The 21,472-nt window shown below is 38.9% G+C and overlaps 1 protein-coding gene across 1 annotated transcript in view; it reads right to left on the bottom strand.

Moving 5' to 3' along the window:
- The window catches only part of zgc:113307 (uncharacterized protein LOC553753 homolog), a 37,180-nt gene extending 15,969 nt beyond the window's left edge, over positions 1–21,211 (bottom strand). The window contains exons 1-2 of the mRNA XM_039749178.1: positions 20,836–21,211; positions 3,346–3,980 (exon numbers count right to left, since the gene is read on the bottom strand). Coding sequence (XP_039605112.1) covers positions 3,346–3,973 — 628 coding nt within the window. The 5' untranslated portion in view covers positions 3,974–3,980; positions 20,836–21,211. The remainder of the gene's footprint in view (positions 1–3,345; positions 3,981–20,835) is intronic.
- Between the last annotated feature and the right edge of the window lie 261 nt (positions 21,212–21,472).

A 21,472-nucleotide genomic window follows, 5' to 3' on the forward strand; every position in this document is an offset into this window, starting at 1 on the left:
GTTTTCTCCATTGTTACAACTACATGTTTAGGGTCGTGTCCTCAGAGGTTATAACCTTAGGTTGTTGACAAAATGGGTTTAAAAGTTCATCAAAGGAAACACTTCTATCCAAGGTTGCGGATCCCAAAACACTTTTTGTTACTCATTCACATAATTCTTTAAAATCATTTTTTCAAAAGCTTTTTTTTTGTTGGATTTCACTGCAAATGCATATACAGAAACTAGAAAAAAAAAAAAACTTGACATAGGACTAGTTTTGCTTTTATTCAGTAAAAAATTTTCAAAACAGATAAGAGAAATCTTAAATACTAATTTCTTGACAAGTCAATAAATCTTACAATAAGGAAAACATAATTTAATGGCTTGACATGAAAACATTTCAGTTGCTTACATTTCATTTTTTGTAGCAAATTAGCTTTAGTAAGGATACAGTAGACTTTTTGGTTTTCATCTGCTTCTTCGGTTAGTCTCTTCTCTCGGTTATACTTAAAATATTCTTGCTAATTTTCATAAGCCTAATAGTACTGAGAACTAATTTTTGTGTGTGATTAACAATGGGAATTGGAATGAGCAATAACAACTGGTTTCCGTAACTGGATAGCATTAAAAATTGGTTTATGTTTTGCTAGATTTGACAACTACTCTGTGTGTGGTTAGAACGACAAACGGATTTCTGTGTGTTTACCACTAAGAATTGGTTTGTGTCTGATTAGTACTTAGAATGGAGGTCCATGTCTGGATATTATAGACAACTTCTTCCTATGCCTGAATACTGCTGCAGTGGGGAACAGGCAGGCGTCATTGTAAAATTCAGAATTGATTACTTTGCCTGTTTACTATTGAGAATTGGTTTTTGAAAATGATCATCACTGACAAATGTTTCCTAGCCTGTCTTTTTCTGGAGATAATTAGGCAATTTGTTTTTTCGTCTGAGTGTAATTTGTCCTTGGTTATTCATTCTGGATAAAATTATAAACTGGTCATTCTGTCTGGATAGAATTAAGGAATGTCTGGATATCTTTAGGCATTTTCTACGTTAGCTTTCTTATGAAGTGACAAACCATATAAACTCTTTATTTTCATTATTAACATGTTTACAGAATTGCTCATCTTTTTAATCATGACCAGATTTACAAAGAGATGGCCACAAGCTTAAAGTCATCACTCCTTTCACAGCATGTCAGAACATAACAATGAGTCAGAAATCCAGCAATGTGAACACTGGGAGAACATGAAAACTTTCCTGAGGAAGCATCCAGACACCCTTGGAGTCAAAAGGTGGGCCATGATCTGTGAGTTGACTGTGATTTGGTGCTACAATTTATCAAACTACAGATTATGATTAGAGACCATGTTAAGCTCTATTATACTCTACCAGTAATGGCGATAACATGCAGTACACTTGACTTTTTCATCCTCTTTCTCTGTATGTTTAGCATTTGTTTGCTCAGAGGTTGATGTGCTTGTTGAGCAGCCTGCTTTTCGCATTAAAACTGATTAAGTCAGTTTTTGTGTTGCAATTACTTAGTACATTTTCCTTAATTTTTCACTTAAGCTGGCACTTAAGTCTTCAATCTGCCTCAAAAGAATGATTTAAGATATGAAGAGGTAGGGGAAGTGACGATGAAGGTGGTAGGAATGAGAACAGCGTCTGTACACATGCGCCACTTGGCCGCCCAGCTGATTGCTGCCGAGAGTTGAAGCTACAATAAAATAAAATAAAAGAGAGGAATAACCTTGGAGGTCAATCATCACCCTGAAAGCAGATAATAGAAGTCACGTATTAAATGTGTGTACCAAATTTCAGGTCAAACGGTTTGAGAGCTACAGGTGATTTACAATTCTGGACAGACAAATGAACAGCCACGGTAGCATATTATATAAGAAGATAGGTAAATGTCGCACAAACATTAGAAAGTTTTTCTTTGCATAGAGAACCATAGACACATGGAATAAGCTATGAAGTAGTGTGGTGGATAGTAGGACCTTAGGGATTTTTAAAACTAGATTTGATGTTTATTTAGAAGAATTAAGTGGATATGACTTGCAAGCTTTGTTGGACTGAATGAATTGTTCTTGTCTAGATTGTTTTAATGTTATAATGTTCTAAATAACAAACAGATTTTAATAGTGAAATAATGGATACTTTCTTCTTTCCCTGATCCCCCAGTTTTGTTTATTTTTTTTTTTTTTTGCTATTTTTCCCAGAGTTAGACTTGCACATCAGATAGACAGAAGAAAGTCAAAAAATTGCACTTCAATGCTGCTTCACTCCAATTGGCTTCTTACGATTTAACGCATACAGAGTTCGTGGCTGTCACTACATTGTATACAATACAACACAATACAGTACAATTTATTTTGTATAGCCCAGAATCACACAAGGAGTGCTGCAATGGGCTTTAACAGGCCCTGCCTTTTGACAGCCCCCCAGCCTTGACTCTCTAAGAAGACAAGGGAAAAACTCACAAAAAAAAAAATGGAAGAATCCTTAGGAAAGGCAGTTCAAAGAGAGACCCCTTTCCAGGTAGGCTGGGCATGCAGCGTGTGTCAAAAAGAAGGGGGTCAATATTGTATGAGGTATGTATGCAGACATTTAAATAAAGCTAAAGAATACATGGCAACACATTGGCAGGGATGCATGCTTAGGGACAGCTTTGCACATAACAAGGACAACTGGGAAGTTAAGGAGGGCATGCAATTCCATCTCCATTGTTGGAATTTTTAAAATATTAGTACAGTAGTGATATAAAAATACGGCTTGGTGCTGATGTATGATTGATTTCAATTGTAAAGCATTTTACATTATAAATAATTGTAAATGAATTTTAAGGAAGTTGGGACAGTGCATGTTGTAAGTGTCTTCCTGGCTTTTCATTTGGTGGTCTCTTTACAGACCACTCAATACACTGATTTGGTTGCTGTGGATTTGCAGAGGTGAGTTTTTCATTATTATACAGGCTTAATAATTATGAATTTTAATTAGATATGGCTTTTATTTATATGTAAGTTTTGCTCCAGTGCTAGTGCAAACTACCTTTTGAGATGCTGGGCAGCCATCAAGGTCTGGCTATCAGCCTCTTCTCTGCACTTTAAGATTTTTTTATCCTTTAGCTTGCCAGCACTGGAACTGTACCCAGCAGACGGCTGCAATTTGATGCTTATTTTTTTTGGTGGCTGGGCTATTCTGCAACACATTTAAAACTGTCAACAAGGAAATTGTTTTCTAGAGATCAGTTTTAAAGCATTAATTCTTTGGCTTGTATGGGTCCGAGAAGTGTGTCCCCATTGCTTGATTTAGAACCTAATTTTTGAAATACAGTATTAAGAAATTGTGCTGCTGACCTTTAAAATCTGCCTCGCCAATGACCTTCAGCTGGTTCCTGTGGAGAAGCAACAATGTGAGGTTTTTCAGGTTGTCCAACACCCCCGGTCCAATCTTGTTAATTCTGTTGTAGGCCAGCCTAAGCTGTTTCAGACCGCTGGGCAGAGAGGATGGAATCTCTGTTAAGTTGTTGTAGTTCATGAAGAGGTTCTCTAGGTGGTGCAGCCCCTTCAGGGAGGCGTTGTCGATCTGGGAGCTGGTCAAAACATTATGGTCCAAAATGAGCCAACGGACAAGTGTGGTGTTTTCAAACATGCTCTTCGGCAAGGCTGTAATGCTGTTTCCCTGCAGGAAAAGGTACTGTGACTTTGGAGAAAAGGATGTGGGGACATAAAACAAGCCTCTGTTGTCACAGAACATTGCAGACGGCCATTGTATGGGACAGTCGCACTCAAGAGGGCAGCCCTGCCTATTTAGAACACGATACCAGCTGGAGTCCACCCTACCCCGTAGAGTCAACACACTGGGCTCTCCTAATAGCCGGTTGATCTGGACGGGCATCCCTCCATAATCAAAGTCAGCATAGGCAGCCCTGCAAGTACCTGTTGTAACCACAAGAATGAGGGCGAGAACATGATGTGTAGTCATGATGAGCCTGCAAAGAGAAAAATTTGAGTGTTTGAATATTTTGTTATATTTTTCTTTTTAACACACATCTCTAAAAAAGAAGCAATGACACTTACAGCACCCAACACATGTATTCAGTTCTCATAATGCAGTGATATATTATTTTTAATGTTAATAATAAACATTATTTTTGGCATCTCATATCTTCAGAACTTGATGCACATGACACATTTATGAGATGGACAGCATTGTGCCAAATCTGTCTGCACTACGACAAATCCTAGTGATTAAGGATATCAGATCATCCACCAGCCCACCCATCCATTTCCCTAAGCAGCTTTATATTACTTACAGAGCACACTCAATCGCACACTCTCCCACACTCATTCTCATTTAAAGTCACAAATTGACTTCTTCTGCATGTACTTGGGATTTGGAGGAAAAGTAAAGTTAATATGGTTAAAGACATTCAATTTTAAAAACAAACGAGGTGAATTTCAGTACAGGCTGCACTCCACCAACACAACTATACCAGTAGCTTTGACTGGCGTCAGTTTAATGAATATGAATGATTTATTTTCAATAAAAATTTTATGTTCTTCAAGTAATCTCTCTATTATAAAAAAAATCATGGAAGGCTTGGAAGGAGACGAGATGTGATTTTCACGGAGACACTTTAACATCCCGCGAGACAAGGCAGTTAGACAAAAGGACAGCTGCTGTACAGGCTTTTAAATGTTCGAAGTGCTGTGTGACATGCAGATCACACAGAACACGCAGCACAGCAGCAGCAGCAAGCCAACAGCCGACCGAGCACAGAGGAGGTAAAAAAAATGTATTTGTTTCCCATTGCATCACTGTTTAAGAGGGGGTTTCAGATGAGCATCCGCATCTCCTTGGGGTGCGTTCAGCAACCCTCTTCACAACACGATCGGCAGAGACGCGAAGTGGGTGGTGCGTGGCGTGCCCTGGGAGGGGGTGGGTGAGCGAAGCAAGTAGGGGGAAGCCCCCTAGTTAATTTGATAAAAAAAACTATATACAGTAATCCCTCCTTGATCACGGGGGTTGCGTTCCAGACCCCCCTGCGATAGGTGAAAATCCCCGAAGTAGAAACCATATGTTTGTATGCTTATTTTTATATATTTTAAGCCCTTATAAACTCTCCCACACTGTTTATAAATATTCCCCACACAGTTATACAGCATAATCCCTTTGTATTCTCTTAGATATTAGGTAAGATTCATTGAAATTATGTATATAAACACACTGTTTATATACAGTAAAACCTAAATATTATTTTAAAGATATCGAGTGTCTCCGATATCAAATATGTTACAGCCATTATGATAGACAGGCCACCAGCAATAAATACGTACAATGCAAGAAACATTGTATACAGTAAATGTGTGTACAGTGACACTAAACGCACGTACATATGTACTAAGTACTGTAAGTAGAAAATTAATTATGGTTACTCACCAACAACGACACGATGACTTGTCTGATAACAATGAGTTTAATTTTACTGCTCAACAAAGGAGAGCGTTACAGCCCTTCTAAAGGAGCCACTTCAGGCGACTGTGTAGCACCGCCGTTATTCTTCTTCAATCCAAATCCCTAAAGCAGATTCCATCCAGACTACTGCCTTATTACATCCACTTACAACTCGTTTTGCACCCTGGTTAAAAGGACACTTATATTCTTTTCCTACTTTTTAAATAAAAAGAATCGTAGCCTCATTGATGCTGTAATGGCGTCCTACAGTGGTGTAGCTTTTCCCTTCCTTCAACAAATCCAAAACGTTTACCTTTTCGGCAATCGTTAACATCTTCCGTTGGCGCTTGGGCACAGACCCTGAAGCAGTAGCAGGAGCAGATCATTTTGGAGCCTTAATGAAGGGCTTGACTATGCACAAAGATAAACACAAAAGAGCACAAAAGTTAACTCTTTACACAGCGAAACACGTTGATGCTGAATGAGCAAGACGAAACTTCCTGGTTAACACCGCATTCAACACACAGGAATTTAACTGCGTGCTCTGATTGGTTAGCTTCTCAGCCATCCGCCAATAGCATCCCTTGTATGAAATCAACTGGGCAAACCAACTGAGGAAGCATGTACAGGAAGTAAAAAAGACCCATTGTCCGCAGAACCCGCGAAGCAGCGAAAAATCCGCGTTATATATTTAGTTGTGCTTACTTATAAAATCCAAGATAGAGTGAAGCCGCGAAGGTCGAAGCGCGATATAGCAAGGGATTACTGTAATCCAGATTTTTTGGTCGTATTTCTGGAGTCTTTTTGCTGTCGTACACACAAGATTGAGAGTGACGCAGAAAAACTAACCCAGTTTCCATTTTCCTTCTTCTAATGCAAAACTGACCACCAGACGGTCACAAGCAACTTCAATAACAGCACACTGATGGATAAGAACATAAATTTAGCATTGGCAAAGGATGTAAACATTTCATTGGACGACTTTTTCTAATTTGAGAAGCACAGAAAAATCCCCTAACACACACACAGAAGATGCAAATGGTGGATGGGCACTCTGTCTTGTTGGTTGTTGCTGCGCACCCAATGACAAGATGTTTATGGTCTGTCTCAAGAAACAATATATTCCAGCATGAAATGCTACATTTGTAACAAACCCACACAAATGGTTTTCCCAGATTAAAATTTCCCTTTCTCCTTAATTAAAATGCAATGTATCCTGCCTACTACACTACAATTGACCTGATTTTAGTTCTCCTCTGTCGCTGTCAGTAGTGATCTGGCTTGATTCACATTTGCCAGCCCATATCTGAAACAAATCCGGATTAGAAAAATCGGGATAATTTGTAATCCAACTATGGCACGTCACATCTGGGCCAAGTCCAGAATAAATACAGTCTGCTGATTGCAGTGCGCTTATGGCGTGCTGCATATGGGCTGAGTTTTTTTTAGAATACGCAGCCCTTGATAATTTGCAGCACGTTTATAGCATGTTGTATTTGAGACTAGTCTCAGTTAGAAACTGACTTGTTAGCAGTTCAGTTCGCACTTTGTATCTGCACTCAGTCAAGAATAGACCTTGCCTAAATAACCACCCCATAAAATACACTCAGGCCGCATCTGGACAGAGGTATGGAGACCCTATCTGACATCATTCCCCACCGTCTCAACATGACTAGATTATACAGTTCCTTGTGGGAACCACTCTTCATTATTCATCAGTTAAATAACAACTAATGTTAATATTAACTACAGTATATACTAAAACAGATTTGGAGGTCTCTAGCCCCCTAAAACAGTTTGCAACATCCATTCCCTTCATTAGCTGAGTCTGCCTGCTCTCAGCTGCTTCCAAACAGCTCCTCCATCTTTACTAGGAGTGAGTGCTGTGAAGTTTGTAAACCTGACTGATCTATTACCTTGTGTTCATCCCAGCAGCACTTTTGGACTTGGCGGAAAAGTCAAGAAGTATCAAATGATTATTACTATCAAGTATACAATTCTACTGGAGGTGGGGGATAATGCCAGATGGGCCTACACCTTCACCAGCCTCAGTATGATCCCTTCCTTTTGCCATTTACTTCTCCATGTCATATTCTAATAATATGGCCCGGTCGCTGCTGTAGCCCTCTCCCCAAACCCAAACTATATTAAGTGTTAGAGATACTACAGCAAAGCCTGCATTACTTCATTTAGATAGAATGCAGACACAACAGTTTGCTTATAGTTTTACTTCCGTAGACGTTAAAGAAAATGTTAGTGTAGATGAAATAATGGTTGCAGCATTTTGGCTGCCCTAGGCAAAGCTGTAAATGGCTCTTGACAAAAGCACACACACCCACCCTGCAAATCTTTTTTTGATGAATTCTCAATTCTGATTTTTTTCACTGGTTGGCATTTATAGTTAGATCCATAAATATTTGGGCAAAGACAACTTTTTTCTAATTTTGGTTTTGTACAATACCACAATGAGTTTTAAATGAAACAGCTCAGATGCAGTTGAAGTGCAAACTTTCAGCTTTAATTCAGTGGGTTGAACAAAACGATTGCATAAAAATGTGAGGCAACTAAAGCATTTTTTAACACAATCACTTCATTTCAGGGGCTCAAAAGTAATTGGACAATTGACTCAATGGGTATTTCATATGCAGGTGTGTTCAAGTTCATCATTATGTCCTTATCATTTAAGCAGATAAAAGGCCTGGAGTTGATTTGAGGTGTGGTGCTTGCATGTGGAAGATTTTGCTGTGAACAGACAACATGCGGTCAAAGGAGCTCTCCATGCTGGTGAAAGAAGCCATCCTAAAACTGCGAAAACAGAAAAAACCCATCTGAGAAATTACTACAATATTACGAATGGCAAAATCTACAGTTTGGTACATCCTGAGAAAGAAAGCAAGCACTGGTGAACTCAGCAACGCAAAAAGACCTGGACGTCCACAGAAGACAACAGTGGTGGATGATCGCAGAATCATTTCCATGGTGAAGAGAAACCCCTTCACAACAGCCAACCAAGTGAACAACACTCTCCAGGGGTAGGTGTATCGATATCCAAGTCTACCATAAAGAGAAGACTGCATGAAAGTAAATACAGAGGGTGCACTGCAAGGTGCAAGCCACTCATAAGCCTCAAGAATAGAAAGGCTAGATTGGACTTTGCTAAAGAACATCTAAAAAACCAGCACAGTTCTGGAAAAACATTCTTTGGACAGATGAAACCAAGATCAACCTCTACCAGAATGATGGCAAGAAAAAAGTATGGAGAAGGTGTGGAACAGCTCATTATCCAAAGCATACCACATCATCTGTAAAACACGGTGGAGGCAGGCAGTGTGATGGCTTGGGCGTGCATGGCTGCCAGTGGCACTGGGACACTAGTGTTTATTGATGATGTGACACAGGACAGAAGTAGCCAAATGAATTCTGAGCTGTTCAGAGACAGACTGTCTGCTCAAATCCAGCTAAATGCAGTCAAATTGATTGGGCGTTTCATGATACAGATGGACAATGACCCAAAACATACAGCCAAAGCAACCCAGGAGTTTATTAAAGCAAAGAAGTGGAAAATTCTTGAATGGCCAAGTCAGTCACCTGATCTTAACCCAACTGAGCATGCATTTCACTTGTTGAAGACTAAACTTCAGACAGAAAGGCCCACAAACAAACAGCAACTGAAAGTCGCTGCAGTAAAGGCCTGGCAGAGCATTAAAAAGGAGGAAACCCAGCATCTGGTGATGTCCATGAGTTCAAGACTTCAGGCTGTCATTGCCAGCAAAGGGTTTTCAACCAAGTATTAGAAATGAACATTTTATTTCCAGTTATTTAATTTGTCCAATAGTTTTGAGCGCCTGAAATAAAGGGACTGTGTTAAAAAAATGCTTTAGTTGCCTCACATTTTTATGCAATTATTTTTCTCAACCCACTGAATTAAAGCTGAAAGTCTGCACTTCAACTGCATCTGATTTGTTTCATTTAAAATTCACTGTGGTAATGTACAGAACCAAAATTAGAAAAAAGTTGTCTTTGTCCAAATGTTTATGGACCTAACTGTATGTCATAGAACGTAGGATTATTGTTATTTTACTCTTGGAAATAGCCTTACCTCAGTATGTAACACAATGCTTACATTTCCCTTGTAAAATTAAATGAACCATACATTTTAATACAGTAAAAATGCTCACACATTCCCTGCAGCTCTACCCGTGTAGTAGTGAAAGAGGACAAACTTTAAAAATCAATAAACAAACAGGTATCACTAGCTAAATGGATGCAAGGTACGCTCCAACATGTGGCCAGAGGTACAGCGATTTGAGCAGAGGCTGGCATGTGAGTGAGGAGGGCCCCGCCTGGCTCCCCACTCCTGACATCACGCTTCCCCCTCCCCTCGGCCCGCAGCCTCTGTCTTGGATTAGCACAATTAAATCACTCCTGCAAGGGAACAATACTACTTAGTGCAATGAGAGAAGTCACAAAATCATCCGGAAATGTTCAAGCAAATTATAGAAAAAAACCCAATCTAAATCTGTTTAGCAGTTCTCTTGTGAAAAGTGGACAGACATACAGATAGATAGACGTATATACATATACTGTAGAGATTTAACCTTTTCTTCGGCAGGAAAGTGCAAAACCGACCCCCAGACAGGCAAACATAACTTCGATAACAGCAAACTGATGGATAAGAATGTAAATTTGATAGGTAGTGACAAGGAGGTAAACTTGACATTGGACAACGTTTTCTCAATGAATATCTTCTGAAGAAGTAAAGAACACAACATATCCAAGGCCTGTTTTACCAGATACAATAGATGAGTAAATGCCATTTTGTCTTTCTTTTAGATGTGTTTTACTTTATGTATGGTAACTTTTTTCTAGCGAATTAAAAATTTTGGGGGTATTTCACATCTACATTTGGAATATGTTAACATTTACTAAATAGATGCCCATTGTTTTTTTCTATAGTTATAAGTGACTGTGAAAATATTATTAGTTGATGACTTGAAGGAATCAGGATGATTCTGAGAAGAAGTGGATAACAGGCAGATTCCCAACTATATATATTTCCGCAGCACAGAGCCTCCACCATGGAGCTCCAAAGCTGATGGAGCTGACGGCAATCAAATCTAGCTGTGAACCTCCAGGGCTCTGAATGGTTAAACTGTGGTTAAGGTTAGGGCTGTGGGAGGGTTATCTGATTCAACTATCGAAGACTGTCCATTAAGTCAACTCCAGGTACTTGGAGCGCCACAGTGGAGATATTCTGGTGTTGTGACGGCCCAAGTGATCAGCTGCCACATCCGCCCCGACTGACTCGGCTAGAGCTGTGCAGTCTTCCCTAGGGGATTCAGGTCAATTGCTACAGACCAGAGTGAAGTATAAAAAAAGAGTGGGCAGATTCTGGGGTGATGCAGAGCATGACTGAAGGATCTGCTGCACTTTCTGGCCCAAATGGCCTTCAGCCAGTGCTGGGCAGTCAATCCAAATGGACTTGAACCAAGTATCACTGCCACATCTGGGCCGACTGATTAGGATCTGGCTCGGAGATGTCTGCCTAGATGAGGCCCAAGTATATTTTGCTAGCTGGATACGGTTTGAATTCCTGGTTAACAGAGTCTGCTTCTGTTTCTGCTAGAGACACTGTCTCTGAGGTGGTGCTACCTAATAAGCAACATAAGTGGCCTCTAGCATATTAATCATTCAAAAGTTTCATGTTGAGTGATATGCAATCTCCCAAATTTTGTTGCAGTGTTACCAAATGTCAATGATGTCATGACAATGAGTGTAGCCATCAGGAGCAGGGAATTGGAAAAAGGAAAACAAAAGGGTTTAAGATTTTTTCCATTTTTAATGCTAAATTTATTTAATTTGTTTTGGCTTGTAGTTGGAGAATGATGCTGAAATGAGAAACATTAATCTGAATTGCACTGGATAGGGAATGCTTCTCTTTTCAGGGGGCTAATTCACAAGAAGGTAATAACAATGTTCAATTATTAATGTTAGATTGCCAATTATTGAACACTTTATCTAGCAAGTGATTTATGTTATTTACAGAAATGTTACTTGCATAGTATCTGTTTCTTGAAGTTAGTTTCTACCTGTACAACACCAATGTTGTATGTCTGTATTCTGGCGGGACCCAATATGATTCCCAAACAAGAATACACAGTTTGGAGTAAATAGCTGTGCTGTGCTGTAGAGGCTCCATCCACTGGGCTTCTTCCTAAAACACCCGTCCCCAACTCCTCCAGTCCGTGCATTTTATTCTGCTGTCAGGGTATCGGGGTGTGAGCAAAAGATACAGAACAACAGACTAATAAAAAGATAAAATTCAGTAACTCAATAGCACTAGGTATCTGAAGCTTAATAATTAATTTACACATTGTCATGATCACTGCAACAGTGGAGACAGACGGACAGACACACACACACGTAGGCCACGACAACTACTTGACTAGACATGTTTGAGAAGTGCCTCTGTCTTTTCGACATTTTAATTATTGCTTAACTGTATGACATAACAACAGCAAAAAGAGTTTAGATTAGCATTGTGGTCTGTGGCTATTCTATGTGTTAAAACACCTTGGCTGTTTTGTTTTGGCATATTTGCATTTCCAGTTAGACAGTGATGCTGCATTTCTTTAGTAATTTGTTTATACATGTAGTCAGAAAGTGGATGTTGTGGGACTTCATCTGTGCATCTACTTGTCAGATTTGTTGATTGGTCCATTGTGAGTTTTAGCATCTCCTTTGGCTCTTTGTTATCAGCTCTCTTAACGGCAGTCCTGTTAATTGGTTGTGACACACTATTTACTTCAAAGATATATTTTGCAGTTCACATTTTCATAACCATACCTGCCAGTTCTTTCAAGCTTACATCAACTCTTACATTGTCATTGTAACGCTGAACAACAGAGAGCACACACAGCATCTGCGACAACATATCGTTCATGTTTCACATGTCATCCATTGATGCTGTTGAATACCAATGTATAACCGGATGTAACAGAAATGTTTTTCCTCCTTCATAAGGTTATGTTTATTTTTACAACACACTGTACAATGTGCTCCCTGCACATGTGACACACATTTATATGTCTAATAGGGCTTTTTTTAGAATTTTTTTCAACTGTAGACTTCTCACCATAAACAGAAGTTTACTCTCTGTCAGACCAGGTTTACGAGAGCACCTCTGATCTTTGCAGTTCAAAATCACCGCCTCTACTTTGAGCACCGCCTTCACGAGGCTTTGGATTGGTTTAGGAATGTGACACTCAGTGAGCCTCTCATTGTTCCCACCCACCTTTAAGCACAATTCACTCATGGTTGTCTCCATACGTATAAATTGTACACCTGCCTTCAAAGAGACTAATACTTCTGTTACAGCAATGGTGGCATCATGACGGTGACATTTAGCAACTCAGTCAGAGTGGAGGTGGTTTGCATGAAAAGACACAAGGATTTTTAACAGTTAGCATCCCCAAATTTTGCATGGCAGTATAGTGTGAAAACAGTATTGATAATGTGGTTGTTATGTTAGTTAGTAACTATTTTACTTAAAGGGCACTTTTAAAACATCTGGATCTAGCGCACAGCCAAGAGATGAAACTTACTGTTAGTTAACATTGACCAAGCTCTACATTTTTACACACACCATATGCAGGTCTTGTCACTCATACTGTTGATTAATTTAGACTTCTTAGATACTTCATTAAAAAATACTTAAACAGCCCATGCTCATTAAAAATAGGATCACATCATTCAATCGATGTATTACAAGAGAGTCTATATAGAATGGGCAGAAGGGATTCATATCCAGTAAAGTGAGAAGATTTCATATTCAGCAAATACATTAAAAAATAGTCATCATTGATTTTGTTCCTAACTTCTCAAATAGTGAGGTTTTTCAGCCGAACCAAGGGTTGGTGCTGTCATCTGATCCTTTATTCTTTTGTCCCTCTGCAGTCCAACCAAAGACCATGCCTCTCACTGACATCACTACCGGTCCACCCATTGATGCCATCTCTTCTGGCCCCATGTGATGACATCACTTCCAGTACCCAAAATTCATCTACCTGCCACATCATTTCCTGTTCTGACATCCTGACTCCATCTTTTCCTGTCTTCCACCATATTTATAACCCTGTTTCATCTTCTGTCTTGAACTTGTGTTTGTGAAGATGATTTTTTCACTTTGACTGCCTTTTTTTTAAGTATACGGGGTGGCCATCCCCAAAACCTTTTCGTGTCTACTGCCTATTTTACTACACTGTTTATCCTGCGCAGATATCACTAACAGAGCTCTTTGTTCTGTCACCACCTTTATAGTCCCTGTGTCTGCCCAGCTGCATTTCTGACTTTCTTTTCTCTCTGTTGTTTTGCCATATTCTCCCTATGATGAGGCGTTTTAGAGGTCTGTGGCAATGTGCAAGGTTTAATTAAAAACGATGCACTTAAGGTCCAGGCAGGCATAAGTGTATACGGTAGCGTGAATGAGCGAGTCTGGACTGTTGATGGGGAAACTGGCTGGATCTGCATTCACATGCAGATGCACACAGTTCAGTCAGTTTCATTGTTAGCACTCTGGGGTTTGCTAAAAAGGCACCTGTGCCCACGAGAGAATAAAAAGGAGCCCAAGTACATTGAAGCAGGAATACAAGAAAAGGAAACTGAAAGTTTAAGGAAAGAAAAAAATCAGGAGTGTATGACAGCATGGTAGAGCAGAAGCAGGTGCTCAGTGGCCCCATGAGAGAGCAAGAGGAACAGTCGTCCAGGGGTGGATTGTTACCTATTGAACATCATAGAGGAGTGGAGGACAATAGAAATCTACTAGTTGATGTAAAGGCATATGGAAAGTGGAGAGCATTTTGACGAACATAGAAAGATGGTGTTCAGGACGAGAGAGCCAGAGAGAGAGAGAGAGAGGCCGTAGCTCTCGGTGTGTCCGCTGGCACATTATTTAAAGTTGCATATTAATTATAATCTATTTAGTTACTGTGCATTTTGGGTGATTCCCCAAGAGGCAGGGCCACCTCTTCGTCACAGATGAGACACATCTCCCGGCCCTCTAAGGGCTGATGGGTAATGCAGTCCTGGTTCACCGACAAAAGAGCGATAGACATATGAGCGCCGACAAAACGTTAACTAGTTTTGAAAAATGTGCCCCGACAAAATTGCGAGAGAGGCCAAGAGAGTGGAACGCGTACGTGTGCATTATGTACACATTATGTGCTAGGTTATAACTGTTATAACTGCTGATGGCATGCCGTGAACAAATAACTCAGTCGAGGGTTGGCATAACGCGTCGTATACAAAGCAGAATTACCAGCAGTCAGGCAGCCAGCAAGTCTAAATACACTCAACTATCAAGACATCTTGATGCAATTCTACCTACATATGCAGGGCGTGATCTTAAGGACTATCTGCGTGCCGTGCTAATGGCATGCCGCGAACAAATAACATTGACTTCTAAAATAAACATTATTATATATGCTTTAAACTAGTAATTCATATTTAACAAAACTTTCGCAATTTTGTCAGCGCGATTTTGTCTGCATGATTTTGTCGGGTCACATGCAGTCCCTTACCATTCATTGAATGCGCTTAGTTGTTTGGGGAGTTCGCTTTTTGATTACTATTAGTCTTAGAATCTCCACTTTTTTGACATTTTCTGCCTCTGTTTTAAGGATTTCCTTTTTTATTTTATTTATTGGGACTTGTTTGTGGAGAATTACCTTTCAGGCAATTCCTTTTTGCCTCCATTTTTGATTTTTCAGCATTTTGTTATTTATATATTTTCTCTGTTTTCTTGTTAATAAATCTTCAATTAGTTTTTTTAAAGATTGTTTGTGTACTTGTTGCTACCCCCAGCCAGACTTTTTACGGCTCACTTCCTGGAGAGACATGCTTTGAGCTTTTGAAACTCTTTGCTATTCCTTTTCGAATTTAAAATCCTGCCCTAAGTTTGGAGGCCTACTGAGGCCCTGTTTTTCCTCTAGCCAGGCTTGCCTTAGAGAGAGACCTTTTGCTGTTTTGAGGGGCCAGGGAATTCATACTAGCTCTGCACCCTTTTTCTAGCTAATTTGGTTTTGTTTGACTTTTTTGATTTCCAAGCTATATCCTTGTCCCCTGACTATATTTATGCCTTTCCATTTACAAAGCCTTCCATCTTCTGTTTTCTCCATCTCTTAACAATACATCTTAGAATATTAGTTTCTCTCAGGTTGGAAAATTTTTAGGCCCTTATTTACACTTCACAACTCCTGCCACCAATTTTCCAAAAGACTTGACTCCACAAATCAGGCCTAAACGTTTACAGTAAACCTCAAAACTAAAGGCAGGCCTAACCCCGAACATAAAAATTAGGCCAAGGAGTGGAGGAGTGGCTCCAAAAAACTAAACAAGTTTTTTAAATATAAAGTTTAGTAACAAAATTATTCAAAAATGGCAAAATGTAAAGTATTAGCATTAAAATAAAACAGAAAAACAAAAATTTAACGTAAACTACAAAATGTAGCCTCCAAAAAAAAATACAATTCATAAACAATACCAAAATCTCACAAATTATTATCAAAGACCAGAAATGAAAGCAGAGTGATCAAAACCAAGTAATTCAAATCAAGTTTACAAATTCTTCACAAAGGGAATCCAGAAGAGGAAGGCAAAATAATACAAGCAGGATCTAATGACTCCAACTTACCCATAAGCCACTGAGAACATGTTGTATTGTACTAGTTAATAAAATAATGAAAATATTGTTATGGATTGGCCCATACACTCCTTCCATGCAAACTACATGTTAACTTAAAAACTACTTATGCAAAATATTTTGCAAATCAATCAGCCTGGTCTCATGATTAAACAAAGCAAACTACAAAAATTCTAGTTACAATAAACAGTTCCTATCACAGTTATGATTGGACATAGTTTAAGCATTTTTTGAACGGTATAGGATAATTACTGAATGAACTGGGCAAACAATATTAGACCTGGAGCCTGCATCGAGACAAACACAAACTAGTTTGAAAAAGATAGGTCAATTTTTTTGGGAAGTTATCACTGTACATACGTAGGTTTTGGCGTTCAGGGTGGATATCACAGAAAGCTCTTATTTAAGATTTTGCTAAGCAATGTTAAGTCATTAGGAAGCTATAAACAGCACAAAATTCACAATTTTCCAATGAAAACTATAATTTTAAGATATGAAAATCAATTTTGATTTTCCAAACAAACCATAGACATTGTAGCAGATAGAGGCGTGGTCCACCTCTAACACCCTCAGGTACCACTCTGAACACCAGGTGAAAGTATAATAACTCTTCTTTTTATTATTATACCGTGCACAAAGCACCCTCCACTCTACACTCATAAATTACAAATAACAACACTATTCTCTTTCCTCCTCGCCCAGACACTTCGCCCTCCTACCACCCAGCTCAGCTCAGTGTCTGGACTGAGGCATCGTCCTTTTATAGCCCCTGACCCAGAGGTGTTCCTGTCCCAACAGTCCACAGTTCCTTTTTCCTTCCGGGTCAGGGCAAACAGTCCTTTTTTTCAACCCGGGAGCACGTCGTTCCTTCCTGTCACATGACCGTGACGTTCTCCCGGGTCATACGGCACAAAAGAGCCCATAAGCCCCCCCACAGCGACTCCTGGTGGCCCCCAAGGTATCCAGCAGGGCTGTGTATAAACACTACAAGGTCCATGAGGCCCTGCTGGACCTCGGGGCACTATCCTGCTGTCGGCAGAGCTCCTCCTGGCGGCCTGGGGGTGAGGACTGGCATGAAAAGCCGGCAGTCCTCCACAACATACAAAGAAACACTATACTAAAATCAAATTTTCTTGACGTTTTTAATGTTATAAAATCAGAATCTAAAAATAACTCATAAAACATGCTTGACCCCATCACCAATCTTCCATTTACATAGAAGTAAAAATGTATTTTACATAAATAAAGGTAATTAGACAGCATAGATCCTGGAGTTTTAGCCAATTTTCACTGACTTCCCAATTGCCATTTCTGGCTAAAATATTAGAAAGAATTATTTATAATCAAATGGTTGATCACCTTAACTCCAATAATTTATTTGAGATCTACCAATCTGGCTTTAGGCGTTATCATGGTGTTGAGACGGCCCTCCTAAAAGTATTCAATGACATCTCTATTATTACTGACTCAGGTGGTGCTGCAGTCCTTGTCCTCCTTGATCTGTCCGCTGCCTTTGACACTATTGACCATGAGATTTTGCTGTTGCGTTTTGAACATCTTGTTGGACTTAAAGGGGCTGCTCTTAACTGGTTCAGGTCATATTTAACTGGTGGACACTTTCAGTGAGTTTAAATTCCTCTTTTTCGTCTACTGCTCCTCTTAAGTGTGGTGTTCCTCAGGGATCCATTTTGGGTCCTATCTTATTCTCTATATACCCTCATCCTATTGGAGCTATTTTTAGGAAATTTAACATTTCTTTTCACTGCTATGCTGATGATACTCAGGTTTATATTCCTTTCTGCAACTCTGCAATGACTCAACTGCACAACTGTCTTTCTGAACTAAGATCCTGGATGGCTAATAAGTTTCTTGATCTGAATCAAAATAAAATGGAGGTGCTTATAGTGGGTCCATCAGCTAAAGCCCAAATTGGTCTTGGACTTCTCGGCTCTTTCTCTGTCTTTTGCAAACCTCAAGTCCGCAATCTTGGTGTTATTTTTGACAGTAACCTCTCTTTTGAGAAACAGATTAATTCAGTAGTCAAGAGTTGCTTTTTCCAGCTTCGTCTATTAGGTAAGATCAAGCCTTTTTTATCTTCTAGGGATCTTGAGAAAGCTACTCATGCTTTTATCTTTTCTCACCTCGATTACTGCAACTCGCTGTATTCTGGGATTAGCAAATCCCTGATACGCAGGTTACAGTTGCTCCAAAATGCTGCCACTCGCTTCCTGGTTGGGGCAAGAAAGTCTGATTCTGTTTCTCCAAAATTTGCTTCTTTACACTGGCTGTTTGTCAGATTTCACATTGATTTTAAAATCTTGTTTCTAGTTTTTAAATCTTTACATGGGCTTGCTCCTGCCTATTTATCTGAATTGTGTGTTTTACACCAGCCATCTAGAGTGCTTAGATCTTCTGGTCAGTTGTCTCTTGTTGTCCCTCATACTAAGTGTAAAACTAAGGGGGACAGACAGGGCTTTTACAGCTGCTGCTCCTCGCCTGTGCAACTCTTTACCTCATTACATAAGGGAGTCGTCTACAATTAAACTCTTCAAAACGAGATTAAAGACTCATTTCTGTTCACTTGCTTTCCGGGACCTTCAGTAATATTGATGGTTTCCTCATTGTGATTATATAACATTACTTCTATTTATTATTTATTTTATTTATGTTCATTTATTTTATTTCTATTTATGTTATTTATGTTAATTGTATGTTTTTTCTTCTTTTATTGTAAAGCACTTTGGCCACAGCATTCCCGTTTTTTTAAATGTGCTATATACATAAATTGACATTGACATTGACTTAGATACATTTACAAAATCAATAATGGCAGAATAAAAAATGATTCAGGAGTGTTTATAAGAAATGATTTGCTTCATGAGAAAGAAGTAAATAAGAATAGCTGTGTCAAATATTTGAAAATTAAAATGTGTGATTCAGTTGAATTATTCTCAACTGTAATAGAAATCTGTCATTTCCACCCAGTAAAAGTAACCAAGTGAAAGACCAAAAGTCAAAAATAACATCATATTTGTAATCTTTAGTCTAAAATGACATCCCACATGCTTATCTTTAAAATGTGTCATTTTTAACCTTCTAGGAGTTTCTCTTAGAGGGCTAGGACCACCAGTAAAGAATCAAATATCAGCACCCTCATGCCTATATTACTGATGCCCATTATTTTATGAAAGGAGTAACTTTGAAGCCTCTTATTCCATTAGGGGGTGAACCCCTGGGGTTGAATGATGTGATAGGCACCACTTCAAGTCCTTCTGATCATTTTTGCTGAAGAGATCTATTTGTTTAAGATTTATGTAATTCCCTGTACAAAATATTGTTCAAAATGGCATAAAAATGAGAGATTTTCAGGTTTAGATGGACAAAAATGGGGGAGGGGGGGTCTCATAAATTGTGATGTCTTACATAACTAGATCTCAGGATATGAGTCAAGCAGTATATCATATGTAGGGTTTTTCTCATGCTGTACCAAAACAACTAAAATGATTTCAAAGCATTTATACGTAATTCTTAGTAGCCCCAAATATAAAACAGATATACAGGTATCAAAGATCAAAACATAACACAGACATTTACATTCATCCCTGCCCTTGGCCCACAGCAAATGAGTAAAGATGGACAGAATGTGAAACCACACTAGAAGTGATCCTCTTGTATTTGATTTGTTTATTGTTTTTTCTTTTTCTATTTATAGATAGATAGATAGATAGATAGATAGATAGATAGATAGATACTTTATTAATCCCAAGGGGAAATTCACAATTTAAATTATTGTAAGGCATGGCAGAAATGACATGGACACCATTGCGCCAGTCATTTTGTCAATCTTATTCATAGTTCATTATACTCTATAGCATTCACTAGCATTAGATTAATATGCCTGGTCAATTATAATTAATGCTGAATGATCCACAAACCTTAACTAGCACATTATTAGTCCCTGAGAAAAGAAATCGGGTGACAAAGGTATGAGGCAATCTTGAACAAACTATTAAAAGAGATTTCAAAACAATTTCAGTTTCAGTTTATTCTTATTACACACTCTTCCACTAATTATAAATAAAACATGAAACGTGTTTCACTAATACAGCAAGAAGTGAGAAGTATGAGTACACACAATATTCATGCTCATATATTAACAATATTTAATCAATCACCACAATGAGAAACTAGAATAACTTACAATGTCTGTTATCTATCAAAAAACTTTACCACCTGAACGGTCTCCTGTTACATCTGTAATTGATCATTTTACTGGTGCGCTATTGGCCAGCTTCAGCTAATCAGACTTCAGTGAGTAACACAGGCACTAGCACATTAACCTTTTTAATTTTATGACTAATTTGCTCCTCCCAGTTTTGAGCCACTCCCACTTTATGATCCCCATCAGGCAGGTAACTAATGACAGAACTCTAATGAACCACAGGTGTGTGGGTTACTGGTCAGTTGCCCACCAGCTCCCATCTGTGCCAACTTAAGCATGCACAGAGCCTACTCTATGACAAGCCTTTCGTTTTCTAAACAGTGAAATGCACACTCATTCAAGTGACTTTAATTGTTTGTAATGCTGTTTAATTTTTAGTTACCACATACAGTGTTACAGAAATATTTTTCACTCAGTTTGGTTGTTTATTGTTAATTAACTTTTGCAAAAAAAATAAAGGTTACCTACCTGCGTATTTTTTTGAAACTTAGAGAAACAACAAGGAGACGCCTGGTCGCTGGCAGGCTGGAGTCTGGCAGGAGAGCTGCCTGCTTGTTTTATTTTTTCTCCATTGAGCCTTTCACAGGAGTTTGTTGAAAGGTGCTGGCTGCTGAGACCTGAGCAAATGTTTACCCAGAGAAAGTTTCATATCCTGCCATAGCCAATACTCCAGGAGGTTGGTGCTGTGGATTGCAGTGTGCTATTTCCTCCCTTTCAACCAAACATTTGTTTCAAATTTTTAAGTGAACTGAAAAAAAGAGGGAAATGTCACCCTACGTAAGAGTATTGTTTTATTTATGGGCATTTTACTGTTGAGATGCTACCTCTCTATAAGTCTACTTCTCCTCCTCCTCCTTGTGGTCCGTGTATCAAACTGGAATGTTACAGTTGCTTTCTGTTGTCACTAATATTATAATGCAGGCAGTGTGGTCCTGTAATACTGCAACTCACTGGAATGTTGTCATGAGCTGTGGTGTTTTTGGCATGGAAATTTTTGTGGGTCTTTTTCAGAATTTTCCTAAATGAGTACAGATTTCTCTAATGGAAACAGTAACTACTCTAATAATGTCTGTCCTCCTTTTGCTAATGGCTAGCAAAATATGCA

This window comes from Polypterus senegalus, chromosome 3 (genome assembly GCF_016835505.1).
Source record: "Polypterus senegalus isolate Bchr_013 chromosome 3, ASM1683550v1, whole genome shotgun sequence".
NCBI lineage: Eukaryota > Metazoa > Chordata > Cladistia > Polypteriformes > Polypteridae > Polypterus > Polypterus senegalus.